The sequence below is a fragment of the Hylobates moloch genome, unplaced genomic scaffold (genome assembly GCF_009828535.3).
Source record: "Hylobates moloch isolate HMO894 unplaced genomic scaffold, HMol_V3 SCAFFOLD_12, whole genome shotgun sequence".
Taxonomy (NCBI): Eukaryota; Metazoa; Chordata; class Mammalia; order Primates; family Hylobatidae; genus Hylobates; species Hylobates moloch.
In genome coordinates this window covers 48,341,620-48,357,585 of record NW_026652287.1, presented here as the reverse complement: position 1 = coordinate 48,357,585, position 15,966 = coordinate 48,341,620, and the positions used below count along the sequence as shown (strand labels likewise).

The 15,966-nt window shown below is 54.1% G+C and overlaps 1 protein-coding gene across 1 annotated transcript in view; it reads left to right on the top strand.

Moving 5' to 3' along the window:
• Positions 1–12,072: 12,072 nt before the first annotated feature.
• The window catches only part of NOTCH3 (notch receptor 3), a 41,353-nt gene continuing 37,459 nt past the window's right edge, over positions 12,073–15,966 (top strand). Inside the window, exons 1-2 of the mRNA XM_032169983.2 lie at positions 12,073–12,280; positions 15,482–15,560. Coding sequence (XP_032025874.1) covers positions 12,163–12,280; positions 15,482–15,560 — 197 coding nt within the window. The 5' untranslated portion in view covers positions 12,073–12,162. The remainder of the gene's footprint in view (positions 12,281–15,481; positions 15,561–15,966) is intronic.

Genomic DNA, 15,966 nt, shown 5'->3' with positions numbered 1-15,966 from the left:
CTCGGCCTCCCAAAGTGCTGGGATTACAGGAGTGAGCCACTGTGCCCGGTGGGGTCTTTCTTCCTTTTTTCTTGAGATAGAGTCTTGCTCTGTTGCCCAGGCTGAAGTGCAGTGGTGCAGTCTCGGCTCACTGCAACCTTTGCCTCCTGGGTTCAAGTGATTCTCCTACCTCAGCCTTCCAAGTAGCTGGGATTACAGGCGGCTGCCACCAGGCCTGACTAATTTTTGTAATTTTAGTAGAGATGGGATTTCACCATATTGGCCAGGCTGGTCTCGAACTCCTGACCTCAAGTGATCCGCCCGTCTCAGCCTCCCGAAGTGCTGGGATTACAGCTGTGAGCCACCACTCCTGGCCGGGTCTTTCTTCTTTCAGTCTGTATTCCCCCGTGAAGTCCTCTGCCTGTGTTTTCACCATTACTGCCCCCTCTCCCACAGTCCAGGGTGTGCTGTATCAGCAGTCATAGACTCTGAACTTCCTGCCCAGTGAAATGTGTGTCCAGGGTCCTTGGTTGCTCCTAGTGATGAGGAGCTCAGCATCTCCTACAGCATCCATTCCAGCAGAAAGCCCTTTCTCAGTCGCTTGAACCCTGGAGGCAGAGGTTTCAGTGAGCCGAGATCGAGCCACTGCACCCCAGCCTGGGTGACAGAATGACACTCTGTCTAAAAAAAAAAAAAAAGAAAGAAAGCCCCTTCTCAGATGGGCCAAGGGAAGAGCTGGCCTTCCTTGAGGGCCCTAACTTTGCCCCTCAATCCCTAGACCCTTCTGTGGAACCACAGACCACCCCCGCCTACAAAATTATACTGAACAGAGTGGTTTGAGGCCCCTGAAGTGGGTAAGTGGCTTTTTCTTGGGAGGGACAGGGTCTCACTCTGTCACCAGGCTGGAGTGCAGTGGTGTGATCTTGGGTCACTGCAACCTCCACCTTCCGGGTTCAAGTGATTCTCCTGCCTCAGCCTCCAGAGTAGCTGGGTCTACAGGCGCCCGCCACCACACCTGGCTAATTTTTTGTATTTTTAGTAGAGATGGGGTTTCACCATGTTAGCCAGGATGGTCTCGATCTCCTGACCTCATGATCCGCCCGCCTTGGCCTCCCAAAGTGCTGGGATTACAGGCGTGAGCCACCTCGCCCGGCCCTGAAGTGGCTCTTCTGGGCTGGGCTTCCCAGCTCCTTCAGCCCCTTCCTGAGTCACCAAACCATCTCATGTCACCTGCTTTGTGCTCACCCCATGCTGGGGGATGCTGGGACCCTCAAGAAGCCTCATCCTCTGTCTTAACACCCAAGGAGCCCTCTGTCTTTTCTTTGTTTGTTTTTTGTTTTTGTTTTGAGACAGGGTCTCTCAGTCTGTCACCCAGGCTGGAGTGCAAGGGCACGATCTCAGCTCACTGCAACCTCCACCTCCCAGGCTCAAGCGATCCTCCCACCTCAGTCTTCCGAATTGCTGGGACTACAGGTATGCACCAGCATGCCCAGCTAATTTTTGTGTTTTTTGTAGACATAGGGTTTTACCATGTCACCCAGGCTGGTCTGAAATGCCTGCCCTCAGGCGAACTGCCTGCCTCGTCCTCCCAAAGTGTTGGGATGACAGGCGTGAGCCACTGTGTCCAGCCGGCCCTTAGTCTTTAAATAGGGGACAAACCAGGGTACAGACACCCCCAACCCCTTGTGAACAAGGCTGAGCCATGGAGAAAAGGGGCACCGGGAGAGCGGGGGTGTCGGGGAGAGAGCAGCGCAGACTGAGGGGCAGGTAGGACTTCCCGGAGTGGTATCCCTGAAGAACGGATAGGAGGTAACCAGAAATAGAAATAAAGGGCCGGGCACAGTGGCTCAGGCCTGGAATCCCAGCACTTTGGGAGGCCAAGAGCAGGAGGATCGCTCAAGCTCAGGAGTTTGAGATCAGCCTGGGCAACACAGCGAGACCCTCATCACTACAAAAAAATACAAAAATTAGCAGGGTGTGGTGGCGAGCACCTGTAATTCCAACTACTCGGGAGGCCAAGGTGGGAGGATCACTTAAGCCTGGGAGGTCAAGGCTGCAGTGAGCTGTGATCGCGCCACTGCACTCCAGCGTGGACTATAGAACGAGACCCCTGTCTCTATTAAAAATAAGTAAATAAAGTAAACAAATACATAGAAAGAAAGAAAGAGAGCAGGCCAGGCGTGGTGACTCACGCCTGTAATCCCAGCACTTTGGGAGGCCGAGGCAGGCGGATCACTTGAGGTCAAGAGTTCGAGACCAGCCTGGCCAACATGGTGAAGCCCCATCTCTACTAAAAATACAAAAATTAGCCAGGCATGGTGGCTTGCCCCTGTAATTCCATGGGAGGCTGAGGCCGGAGTATCACTTGAACCCGGGAGGTGGAGGCTGCAGTGAGCTGAGATCACACCACTGCACTCTAGCCTGGGTGACAAGAGTGAAACTCCGTCTCAAAAAAAAAAAAAGAAAAAAAGAAAGAAAGCAGCATGGGCAAAGGGGTGGCCTGTGTGAGAAACAGCAGAACATTCCCTCTAGCTGGAAGAAAATGAATTTTTGAGAAGTCACACTGGCTGTGAGTTCCTGCTTGGGGAGGAAGCAAAAGGGTGTTTCTGTGCAGCTGGGTGTCTCAGGCAGAGGGAAGCACCCAGGCAAAGACCATGGGAGCACAAGGCCTGCTGGGTGCATCTGGGGTTTGACATGGTGTGATGACGGGTTTTTTTTTGTTTGTTTTTGCTGGGGGTTTGGTGCGGAGGGTTAGGAAGAAGAGGGTCAGTCCCGGCCCAAGGGGCCCGAAGGCAGGACTGAGGGTCTTGGATTTCCTTCCTGGGTGGTGGACATGACGCAGGACTAGATCTGTGCCTGTCCCCATGGGCCTGTTGACTCAGCACAGTCACCGTGAGTCAGTGTGTGCCCCTTCTTAGGCAACTTTTGTTATTCCTCTGCCCAACCCCTACCCCGCCCCTGTACTCCATGTGGCCGGGAGTCACTGAGACCCAGGTCCATTTTTTTTATTTTTCTTCCTTTTTTTTTTTTTTTTTGAAACAAGGTCACTCTGTTGCCCAGGCTGCAGTGCAGTGGTGCGACCATGGCTCCCTGCAGTCTGGAACTCCTAGGCTCAGGTGATCCTCCTGCCTCAGACGCCCACGTAGCTGGAACTACAGGTGTATGGGGTCTCACTATGTTACCCAGGCTGGTCTCGAACTCTAGGCTCAAGTGATCCTCCTGCCTCAGCCTCCTGAGTAGCTGGGACAACAGGTGCACACCGCCACACCCAGCTAATTCTTTCTTTCTTTTTTTTTTTTTTTCGTAGAGACAGAGTCTCACTGTGTGGCCCAGTCTGGTCTCAAACTCTGAGCTCAAGTGATCTTTCTGCCTCAGCCTCCCAAAATTCTGAGATAACAGGTGTGCTACACTGTGCCTAGCCAGTTTTTTTTTTTTTTTCTTTTGAGACAGTCTTGCTCCAAGGCTGGAGTGCAGTGTCATGATCATAGTTCACTGCAGCCTGGAACTCCTGGGCTCAAGCGATCCTCCTGCCTCAGTCTCCCGAGTAGCTGGGACTACAGGTGTGCACCGCTATGCCTGGCTTGAGACTAGCTTCAAACCTCAACTTTTCTTCCAGAAAGGCTGCAGTGAGTCACTGTCTTTTTTTTTTTTTTGAGACGGAGTTTCACTATTGTTGCCCAGGCTGGAGTGCAGTGGTGCGATCTCTGCTCACTGCAACCTCTGCCTTCCGGGTTCAAGCGATTCTCCTGCATCAGCCTCCTGAGTAGCTAGGATTACAGACACCCGCCACCATGTCTGGCTAATTTTTGTATTTTTAGTAGAGACGGGGCTTCACCATGTTAGCCAGGCTGGTCTCAAACTCCTGACCTCAGGTGATCCACCCACTTCAGCCTCCCAAAGTGCTGGGATTCCAGGCGTGAGCCACTGCGCCTGGCCTGTCTTCTCTGTTATACGGCTGTACCTGTAAGATGGAAATGATCGAACATCTTCACCTCCTGCCCTCTGAGAAGCCAGGGCAAGACCAGGGGTTGTCAGTGATGCTAGCCGCTGGTCAGTCATTCAACTTTCTTTCTTTCTTTTTTTTTTTTTGGAGACAAAGTCTTACTTTGTCACCCAGGCTGGAGTGCAGTGGCGCGATCTTGGCTCACTGCAACCTCCACTTCCCGAGTTCAAGTGATTGTCCTGCCTTAGCCTCCTGAGTAGCTGGGATTACAGGCACATGCCACCATGCCCGGCTAATTTTCATATTTTTAGCAGAGACAGGGTTTCACCATGTTGGTCAGGCTGGTCTCGAACTCCTGACCTTGTGATCTGCCGGCCTTGGCCTCCCAAAGTTTTGGGATTACAGGCGTGAGCCACCGTGCCCGGGCCTCAACTTTCATCCTTAGCACTCTCTCTCGCTCTCTCTCTTTTTGAGACAGCTCTGTCACCCAGGTTGGAGTGCAGTGGTGTGATCATAGCTCACTGCAGCCTGGAACTCCTGGGCTCAAGCGATCCTTCCACCTCAGCCTCTTTTTTTTTTTTGTGATGGAGTCTCACTCTGTTGCCCAGGCTGGAGTGCAGTGGCACAATCTCGGCTCGCTGCAACTTCTGCCTCCCAGGTTCAAGCGATTCTCTTGCCTCAGCCTCCGAGTAGCTGGAACTACAGGCACGTGCCACCATGCCTGGCTAATTTTTTGTATTGTTAGTAGGGACGGGGTTTCATCGTGTTAGCCAGGATGGTCTCGACCTCCTGACCTTGTGATCCTCCTGCCTTGGCCTCCCAAATGGTGGGATTACAGGGGTGAGCCACCGCACCTGGCAATTTTTAAATTTTTTATAGAGATGGGATTTCACTACGTCGCCCAGGCTTATCTGGACTCCTGAGCTCAAGCAATTCTCCTGCGTCTGCCTCCTAAAGTGTGATTACAGGAGTGAGCCACCGTGCCTGGCTGTCTCTCTTTGACAATCCTTCTCTGTTTCCTTTGCTTCCTTCTCTTTCAGCTTTTAAAAATCATCCATCCAGCCGGGTGTGGTGGCTCACGCCTGTAATCCAGCACTTTGGGAGGCTGAGGCGGGCGGATCACAAGGTCAGGAGTTTGAGACCAGCCTAGCCAGTATGGTGAAACCCTGTCCCTACTAAAAATACACAAAGTTATCTGGGCATGGTGGTGCACCTGTAACCCCAGCTACTCAGGAGGCTGAGGCAGGAGAATCTCTTGAACCTGGGAGGCAGAGGTTGCAGTGAGCCGAGATTGCGCCACTGCACTCCGGCCTAAGCCACAGAGCAAGAGTCTGTCAAAAAAAAAAAAAAAAAAATCCATCCAGCCAGGCACAGTGGTTCATGCCTGTAATCCCAGCATTTTGGGAGGCCGAGGCGGGTGGATCACAAGGTCAGGAGTTCAAGACCAGCCTGGCCAAGATGGTGAAACCCTCGTTTCTACTAAAATACAAAAATTAATCAGGCATGGTGGTGAGCGCCTGTAATCCCAGCTACTTGCGAGCTGAGGCAGAGAATTGCTTGAATCCAGGAGATGGAGGTTGCAGTGAGCTAAGATCATACCACTGCACTCCAGCCTGGGTGACAGAGTGAGACTCCGTCTCAGAAAAAAAAAAATCATCCATCCAAAGTATTAGTGGAGGCCGGGCGTGGTGGCTCACGCTTGTAATCCCAGCACTTTGGGAGGCCGAGGCGGGCGGATCACAAGGTCAGGAGATTAAGACCACGGTGAAACCCCATCTCTACTAAAAATACAAAAAAAAAAAAAAAATTAGCCGGGCATGGTGGCGGGCGCCTGTAGTCCCAGCTACTCAGAGAGGCTGAGGCAGGAGAATGGCGTGAACCCGGGAGGTGGAGCTTGCAGTGAGCCGAGATTGCGCCACTGCACTCCAGCCTGGGCGACAGAGCGAGACTCCGTCTCAAAAAACAAAAAAAAACAAAAAAAACAAAGTATTAGTGGACCACTGGATAAGTAATGTGTGGTATAGCCATTCAATAAAATATTACTTAGCCATAGAAAGGAAGGAAGGCCGGGCACAGTGGCTCATGCCTGTAATCCCAGCACTTTGGGAGGCTGAGACCAGCCTGGCCAACATGGTGAGGCTCTATTAAAAACATAAAATTTTTGTATTTTTACAAAATAACTAGGATTATTAACTACTAAAAATACAAAAATTAGCTGGGTGCGGTGGCAAGTACCTGTAGTCACAGCTAGTCAGGAGGCTGAGGCAGGAGAATCGCTTGAACCTGGGAGATGGAGGTTGCAGTCAGCCGAGATCGTGCCACTGCACTCCAGCCTGGGTGCTACAGAGTGAGACCCTGTCTCGAAAAATAATAATAATAATAATAATAAATAATAAAATAAAATTAAAAGGAAGGAAGCTCGGATCCATGCTACAACACAGAACAACCCCAAAAACATGATGTTGAGAAGCCAGACACAAAAGGCTACATAGCATATGATTCCATTGACACGAAATGCCCAGAATGGATAAATTCATAGAGACAGAAAGTGGATTAGTGGGTTCGAGGGCCTGGAGGAGGGAGAATGGGGAGGTTTCCGTTTGCAGGGATGGAAATGATCGGTAACTAGAGGTGATGGTCACACAGTATGAACACAATTTAAAATGGTCAATGTTTAATTTTACATTATGTGAATTTTACCTCAATTAAAACAAAAAGCACCAGAGAAGGCCAGGAGTTGTGGGGCATGTCTGTAGTCCCAGCTACTCGGGAGGCTGAGGCAGGAGGGTCACTTGGGCCCAGGAGTTCGAGGCTGCAGTGAGCTATGATTGTGCCACTGGAACTCTGCCTGGGAAACAGAGCAAGACACTGTCTCAAAAAAAAAAAAAAAAGAAAACAACAACAACAACAACAACAAAACAAACGAACAACAAAAAAAAGTAAAACAATGATCAGGAGAAATAATCAAAAGATGCTAAAATCTATGGGGGAAAGTTTAACGGGCACTAGGATATTCACACGGTCTCAATGTATCTCCCTGTAGGATAACTGTTCTGTGATGCTAGCCCCTGGTCAGTCATTCAACTTTCATCCCCCTTACAAAGGGGGAGGATGGAAAGGGAGGAAAATGGCACCCTTGTAGCAGGGAAACTTGACCAACTTTGCCCCGGTGTTGACAGCTGAACATCACCAATGCTGGGAACTGACGTCAGGAACCTCCTGATACGATGCACCCAGGAGGACCCAGCAATGCTTCTGTGGTTTCTGCCGAAGATGCACAGCCTGAACCTGATCACGAGGAAATGGTAGGCCAGCCATTCCTGCACAACTGCTGGCCATTCTGCACAACTGACCTCAGCTCTCCAAAAACGTCAGTGTCATGAAAGACAAAGGCTGAGGAACCAATTCAGATTAAAGGAGACCAAGAGATACAAGGATTAGAATTAGCCGGGTGTGGTGGCTAGCTACTTGGGAGGCTGAGGCAGGAGTATCAGTTGAACCTGGGAGGTGGAGGTTACAGTGAGTCAAGATCATGCCACTGCACTCCAGCCTGGGTGACAGAGTGAGACTCTGTCTCAAAACAAAAGGATTAGATGCAACTCATGATGCAGCATTAGATCCTGGGCCAGCAAAGAAACATTGCAATAAAGGATTTAATTTTTCTTTTCTTTTCTTTTCTTTTTTTCTTGAGACTGAATCATGCTCTTTCGCCCAGTCTGGAGTTCTGTGTCACGATCTCGGCTCACTGCAACCTCCGCCTCCTGGGTTCAAGCGATTCTCGTGCCTCAGCCTCCCGAGTAGCTGGGATTACAGGCACTCGCCACCATGCCCAGTTAATTTTTGTATTTTTAGTAGAAAAGGGGTTTCACCATGTTGGCCAGGCTGGTCTTGAACTCCTGACCTCAGGTGATCTGCCGGCCTCAGCCTCCCAAAGTGCTGGAATTACAGGTGTGAGCCACCGCGCCCGGCCACTAATTTTTTTTTTCCCCCACAAGGTCTTGCTCTGTTATCCAGACTAGAGTGGAGTAGGATGATCACAGCTCACGGCAGCCTCAACCTCCTGGGCTCAAGCAACACTCTCACCTCAGCCTCCTGAGTAGCTAGGACTACAGGTACACACCACCATACACTGCTAATTTTTTCTAGTTTTGTAGAGTCAGCGGTCTTGCTATGTTGCCCAGGCTAGCCTTGAACTCTTGGCCTCAACCAATCCTCCCTCCTTGGCCTCTCAAAGTGTCGGGATTACAGGTGTTAGCCACTGTACCTGGCCCAATAAAGGATATTATTTGGGCAACTAGCAAACTTTGAATACAGACTGGGGCAAAAACTGTAGTATGTTTATGTAAGAGGGTGCCCTTGTTCTCAGGAAACACACAGCAAAGTATTTGAAGGCAAAGGAACATCATATCTACAACTTACTCTCAAATCATTTAGCCAAAAAATGCATATATGCATATGTGTATAACGTATATGTACACATATATGTGAAATGTGGCAAAATGCGGGTGGTTGGTGAATCTGGACAAAGGGCTTATACAAGTTGTTCATGCTATTCTGTAACTCTCAGTTGTTTGTTTTTGTTTTGAAGTGGGTTCTTGCTCTGTTGCCCAGGCTGAAGTGCAGTGACATCCAGGCTCAAGTGATCCTCCCACTTCAGCCTCCCAAGTAGCTGGGACTACAGGTGGTCACCACTACACCCTCTTAATTTTCTTTTAATTTTTTATAGAGATGGAGGTCTTGCTATGTTGCCCAGACTGATTTTGAACTCCTGGCTCAAACGATCCTCCTGCCTCAGCCTCCCAAAGTGCTGGGATTACAGACATGAGCCACCATGCCCGGCATGCAACTTTGTGTGTTTTAAATTATTGTCGTCTTTTTTTTTTTCCTTTTTGTGGAGAACGGGGTCTCGCTATATTGCCCAGGCAGGTCTCGAACTCCTGGGCTCAAGCTATCCTCCCGCCTCTTGCCTCTCTGAGAGCTGGGATTACAGGTGTGAGCCACCGTGCCCGGCTTAAATTATTTTCAAATAAAAAGTTAAAAAAACTGTGACCAGGCATGGCGGCTCATGCCTGTAATTCCAGCACTTTGGGAGGCTGAGGTGGGTAGATCACTTGAGGTCAGAAGTTCGAGACCAGCCTGGCCAACATGGTGAAACCCTGTCTCTACCAAAAACACAAAAATTAGCCGGGCATGGTGGTGTGGGCCTGTAGTTCCACCTACTTGGGGTGGTGGGGGCGGGGGCTGAGGCAGGAGAATCACTTGAACTCAGGAATGGAGGTTGTAGTGAGCCGAGATGGCACCACTGCACTCCAGCCTGGGCCACAGAGTGAGACTTGGTCTTAAAAAAAAAAGTCCGGAAGTGGTGGCTCATGCCTGTAATCCCAGCACTTTGGGAGGCTGAGGCGGGCAGATCACCTGAGGTCGGGAGTTCGAGACCAGCCTGACCAACATGGAGAAACTCTGTCTCTACTAAAAATACAAAATCAGCCAGGCATGGTGGCACATGCCTGTAATTCCAGTTACTCGGGAAGCTGAGGCAGGAGAATCGCTTGAACCCAGGAGGCAGAGGTTGTGGTGAGCCAAGATTGCGCCATTGTACTCCAGCCTGGGCAACAAGAGCAAAACTCCACCTCAAAAAAAAAAAAAAAAAATTGTCCGGGCGTGGTGGCTCGTGCCTGTAATCCCAGCACTTTGGGAGGCAGAGAAGGGTAGATCACCTGAGTTCAGGAGTTTGAGACTAGCCTGGCCAACATGGTGAAACCCTGTCTCTACTAAAAATACAAAGCCAGGCATGGTGGTGTGTGCCTGTAATCCCAGCTACTTGGGAGGCTGAGGCAGAAGAATCAATTGAACCTGGGAGGCAGAGGTTGTAGTGAGCCGAGATCACGTGCCACTGCACTCCAGTCTGGGTGACAGAAGGAGACTTTGTCTCAAAAAAAAAAATTGTCTGAAGATTTCTGGGATACCCATGTGACTATCTCCTACCAGAATGGTTCTCCCATGCTCAGCCCTACCTGCCTTGTAGGTGACCCCCTCAAACCCAGCACCTCTCCTCCGCCCAACCCATTCCTTCTTCCAGCATCCTCATCACCAAGCCAGATACCAAGGAGTAAGCATGGCTCCTTTCTCCTCTTAACCTCTGGCCTGTACACGTTCCCTTCCAACTCTGCCCCTTCCTCTTGGCATGGGCCAGTCCCTCTGCTGGGATGACTTCCCTCCAGCTCACCTTTCAGGGCCAAGCCCCACTGGACGTCCTCTTGGACTCCCTCCAGGGTGCACCCCCAGTCCATAGAACACAGCGTGATATAGGGCTGGAGCCTTAGCCATACTTGTTGAATACATGAATGAACAAATAAATAACCCTCCCAGGCAAAGTCCTCACCCACCACCCGTGTACCCCAGGCCCTTCCCAGATTCCATGCCTTTCTCTGGCCCAGCCCTGAGCCCTCCACACTGGGTGTATGTGCGTCTAGCTTTTTCTTCCCCAGACTGGAAGTTCCTGCAGGGCTGGGCTCCAGGCCTCTCAGGGTCCCCATTCTTTCCACAGGAACAGAGGGAACTGCAGGAAGGCTGTGCAGCATGACTGATTTGGGAAAAGGCAATTGATCAAGGCTGTGCGTGGTGGCTCACATCTGTAATCCCAGCACTTTGGGAGGCTGAGGCAGGCGGATCACTTGAAGTCAGGAGTTCGAGACCAGCCTGGCCAACATGGCAAAACCCAGTCTCTACTAAAAAAATAGAAGCTGGGCGCGGTGGCTCACGCCTGTAATCCCAACACTTTGGGAGGCTGAGGCAGGTGGATCATGAGGTCAGGAGATCGAGACCATCTTGGCTGACACGGTGAAACCCCATCTCTACTAAAAATACAAAAAAAAAAAAAAAATTAGCCGGGCGTGGTGGCAGGTGCCTGTAGTCCCAGCTACTCGGGAGGCTGAGGCAGGAGAAACAGAGCGAGACTCCGTCTCAAAAACAAACAAACAAACAAACAGAAAAAATTAGCCAGGTATGGTGGCGCCCACCGCTAATCCCAGCTACTTGGCAGATTGGGGGGGTGGGGGCTGAGGCAGGAGAATCGCTTGAACCCGAGAGGTAGAACTTGCAGTGAACCAAGATAGGGCCACTGCACTCCAGCCTGGGTGACAGAGCGACACCCTGTCTCAAAAAAAAAGAAAGGAGAATTAATCAAATTGAGCCAGATAAGCTGAGGCACAAAGCTGTGTGGGGTATGGGGGTGGGACTAGGGGGCTGGAGTGACCCTTTGAGAGTCACAGATGAAGTGGGTTGCTTTCTGGGAGGGCTGAGTAAGAAGGGTGTGTGTGTGCATGTGTGAACACACACACATGCATGTGACTCCTAGTACGTGTCTGAGGTCTGAGGCTGCAAATGTAGTCCTAGGCTCCTGGCCTGGCTGAGTGAGTTTTAGCGGTTGTTTGTTTTGTTTGAGACAGGGTCTTGCTGTGTTGCCCAGGCTGGAGTGCAGTAGCACGATTTCGGCTAACTGCAACCTCAGCCTCCTGGGTTGAAGCGATTTTCCTGCCTCAGCCTCTCGAATAGCTGGGACTACAGGCGTGCGCCACCAGGCTCAGCTAATTTTTGTATTTTCAGTAGAGTCGGGGTTTCACCACGTTGGCCAGGCTGGTCTCCAACTCTTGACCTCAAGTGATCCATCTACCTCTGCCTCTCAAAGTGCTGGGATTACAGGCTGGAGCCACCGCGCCCGTCCGACTTTTAGGTTTGTGAGTGTTTTAGATCAGAGTCCTGGGGAAGCTTGGTGCATGGGCTTGCATTTGTGCGTCCGTGGCTGTGGGTCCATGAGCCTCTCAGGACGTGACTGGCCTCAGTTTCCAGGGTTTCTGGGAGGCTGTGTTTTTTGTCCCGGCTCCAGAGGTGTCCGGCTCTGGGTGTGTACTGGGGGATGGGGATGGGGTGAGTGGGCGTTCACGAGGTTGGGTGTGCCCGCCACTCCGGGTTCTGCCTGCGTCTCACTGCATGCTCAGCCTGGGTTTCCGAGGGTCCGCGCGTCCCAGGCTGTGCGGGTGGAGGGTGGGCAGGGACCCCGGGAGGCCGGGCGGGGGGCGGGGGCGCGCTGGGCCGGCCCCGGGGCGGGGCGAGCCTTCGAGGGCTGGGGGTGGGGCGGCCCGGCCGCCTCACTTCGGCGAAGTTGGCGGCGCGGAGGCTGGCCCGGGACGCGCCCGGAGCCCAGGGAAGGAGGGAGGAGGGGAGGGTCGCGGCCGGCCGCCATGGGGCCAGGGGCCCGTGGCCGCCGCCGCCGCCGTCGCCCGATGTCGCCGCCACCGCCACCGCCACCCGTGCGGGCGCTGCCCCTGCTGCTGCTGCTAGCGGGGCCGGGGGCTGCAGGTGAGGGGCCGGGACCTGGTGGATGGGACGAAGGCGGCAGAGGGGGAGTGCAAGAACCCCCAAGGCCGGGGCTGGGGGGGTTCATGGGAGGCAAGAACCAGGGTCGGGGAAGGGGCGCAGGAGCCCCGGGCTTCATGCCAGTCCTGGAGGACCCAGAGATTCCGAATGGGGAGGACCCCAGAGGCCCAAGGAACAGGGACCCTTGAGCGATCAGAGCTGAAGATGAAGGGATCCAGGAGTCCGAGACTGGGAGCTCGAGGTGCGGGGATCAGGGACTCGAGGTGGGGGGGGCGTACAGAGTTCGGGACTCGTCCCCATCCAACTCACGCCTGGAGTCCTAGGTAGGTTATGATTGGGGGCCCAGGTACTTCTAGGCCGGGGACCTCTCGCACAAAAGCCCCCCCACCCCGCCCCCGACACCCCGGGCGGGCCGGGCCAGGCGGGGGGTGGGGAGGGGGCGCGAAGTTCTGGGAGCTCTGAACTCGGAGAAAACTTCCCAGGCCGGCGCGCAGCAAGACCCGGAGCCGGATTCCGAGCCGGAGCCTCGGCGGCGCGCGTGCCCTCTCCCCCGCCCGCAGCCCCGCTCCCTCCTCTGGCCGCGGGGACCCGGAGGCCCTGGGACCCCGCCCCTGCGCGGGGAGGGGAAGGGGCGAGGGCCCACGTGCTCCCTTTCGGCTCCAGCGCCCCCTCCCCGCGGCCAGAGCCCCTCCCCAGCCGGCCAGGGGCCCCCCGCCCCTCCTCTTCTCCTCCCTCCCCTCCCCCGCTCGGGACAATGGCCGCGCCGTCTAGACACCCCCTCCCCCCGGCCGGCCTCGCGCTTTCTTTGCCAGACAAAGCGGGACCCGCGGCTGGGCCGGGGAGGGGGCTGCGGGGGCACCCCCCTCACCGCTACGGGAGGCCTGGTGGGCGGGGGAGGGGCGCGGGCCAAGGCCCCTGGCCAGGGGTCCCAGACGCCACTGTGGGGCTTGGCGCTGGGCGAGGTGGGGGTTTCGGGAGTAAACGGCCTCCCCAGCCCAGCCCTAGGGCCCGGACGGGGCAGGACCAGGCAGGAGCCGCCGCCTCCGCCGGACCAGCGGCACACACACGGTCTGTGACACACTCCCTGGCACACAGCTCTAGGTCACGTAACAGAGATGCAAACCTGCACACACACAGCACACTCGCAGACATGCACACCTGGCTCAGGAAAGACACACCCAGCTGCACGCACACAGCTCACACATTGACATACATGCACACACAAATATGATCACACAGGTGTGGCACACACACTGCCAGCACACACTCAGACAGCACATAGATGAAGATTCAAGGACATGCTTACACCCAGCTCACACATGCAGATGGACAGACACAGCCAACCCATACACAGACACACCCGTGCACACACAGGTTGCACCAACACACAGCTGTACACTCATTTACACGGTTCACATACACAGACGCACAACAGACACAACCTGCATACAGACAGCACACACATCTGTGCATTCCCCTACGGGTGTGCAGCTCATACACACACGGGTACACCCACGCTGACATGCATGTACAGATAGACTCACATGTAGCTGCACTGGGACACAATAGATGCATGCCCAAATCCACATACAGACTGACACACAAGCCCATGCACGCACACACCTGTGGCTCACATTGCCTGCAGCTCAGCGTGGCCCATAGCCCATGTTATGGGACCCACAGTGTGAGTTCACGAACACCCACAGGTCCTGGTGTGGGTGATAGTGTCCAATCGGCTTGTCCTGTGAGGAAGGGGCATATACCATGTAGGCCCATGCTCAGGTTCAGCTCGACAGATTCTGTAACTCACTCTCTTGTTTTCTATTTCTTTCTGTCCTTCTCTCTCCCCCCCCCCCCTCCGTCACCAGGCTGGAGTGCAGTGGCGCAATCTCGGCTCACTGCAACCTCTGCCTCCTGGGTTCAAGCGATTCTCCTGCCTCAGCCTCCCGAGTAGCTGGGACTACAGGCGTGTGCCACCACACCCAGCTAATTTTTTTTTTTTGAGAGGGAGTTTGGCTCTTGTTGCCCAGGATGGAGTGCGATGGCGTGATCTCGGCTCACTGGAACCTCTGGCTTCTGGGTTCAAGCGGTTCTCCTGCCTCAGCCTCCTGGGTAGCTAGGGTTACAGGCACCTGCCACCATGCCCAGCTAATTTTTGTATTTTTAGTACAGACTGGGTTTCACTATGTTGGCCAGGCTGGTCTCGAACTCCTGACCTCAGGTGATCCACCCGCCTTGGCCTCCCAAAGTGTTGGGATTACAGGCGTGAGCCACCGCGCCTGGCCGCTTTCTATTTCTTTCTGTCCTTCTCTGTCTTCTCCTGGTCTGTCTGCTTCTAGTTTATTCTTCTGTGTCTTTGTGTTTTTCTCGATCTTCCTTCCTCTCTCCATCACCCTCTCTCTGACAAGAGCACGCATGGACACACGCACTGTGTCCCCACACCTGATCGCATGCACACAGTTCTCCACTAGCTCAGACCCAGCCACACCCTGGACTCTTCTGGCAGGACAGTTAGACTATGCCACACCCTAGAGGGACACAGCCCTTAGGGATGGCGATGTTGGACAGGGCAGCACATGCCTTGTGCCAGTTGCCCCTCCCTTCAACACACACCCTATTCCAGCAACGCCCATCGCTGGCTGCTTCTGGAGATGCTGTGCTCACTCGTGGGTACATGCCTTGGTCCCTCTCCCAAGAGCACCACGCAGGCCTGCCTGTCTGGAGTAGATGCCCATCAGGGAAAGGAAGACCCGTGGCCCTAGGACCCCCTGCCCCTTCCCCTTCTATTACCCCCTAACCTGGGCATGAAGCCCTAGACCTCCCTGTAACACTCAGCACCCTTACTTCCTGTCTCAGCACACCCCATTCTGCACATCTTAGCTCTGGCAGCTTCCTGAGCCCCCACATCTGGCACAAGACAGCCCCTCCTCCTGCCCGCCCCTGCTTTGTGGTTCCCAGGGCTCGAGCTGGCAGGGACAGCTGCAGCCTCAACAGCTGGGGCTGGGGCGGGGGGGGGGGGGGGGGGGCGTGGGAACTGTGGATGGGGGGACTCCCTGCACCCGCAGAGACGCCCCCAGCCCCATGCAGCTGTTGCCTGGTTGAGGGAGGGAGGGGGTTTGTCACTTGGGGCCTGGGGTTCCTGGGCACCTGGCTGATCCTCCACTTTCCTTCACCCCCACACAGCCCCCCCTTGCCTGGACGGAAGCCCGTGTGCAAATGGAGGTCGTTGCACCCAGCTGCCCTCCCGGGAGGCTGCCTGCCTGTGAGTGCCTGGCTCAGAGCCACCAGTGGGCCCTGTGTGTGTGGGGGTGGGGAGGGGGGCGATTTGTCTTCTCCCTCTGCCTCTGTGTTCACCATGGATGTCTCTACCACTTCCTACATGTGTGTGGCTTGGGCAGCCTCTCGTGTTTCCCCAGTGGAAACTGAGCTGGGGCTCTGCACTCTTCCTGGCATGGGCTCAAGTCCCACATCATGTTGCTGACGGGCTAGGAATTAAACTCTTTACGTCTCAGTGTCACGGTCTGCAAAATGGGCCCAGTAATCCCAGCTTCACAGTTCTTGGCCACCTGAGGTCACATGTAAAGCCCCCCATGAGGCAGGTATTATTCAATCAACAAACTATCAGGGACCAATGGCAGTGGCTCACACCCTCCACACCCCTCCCATCT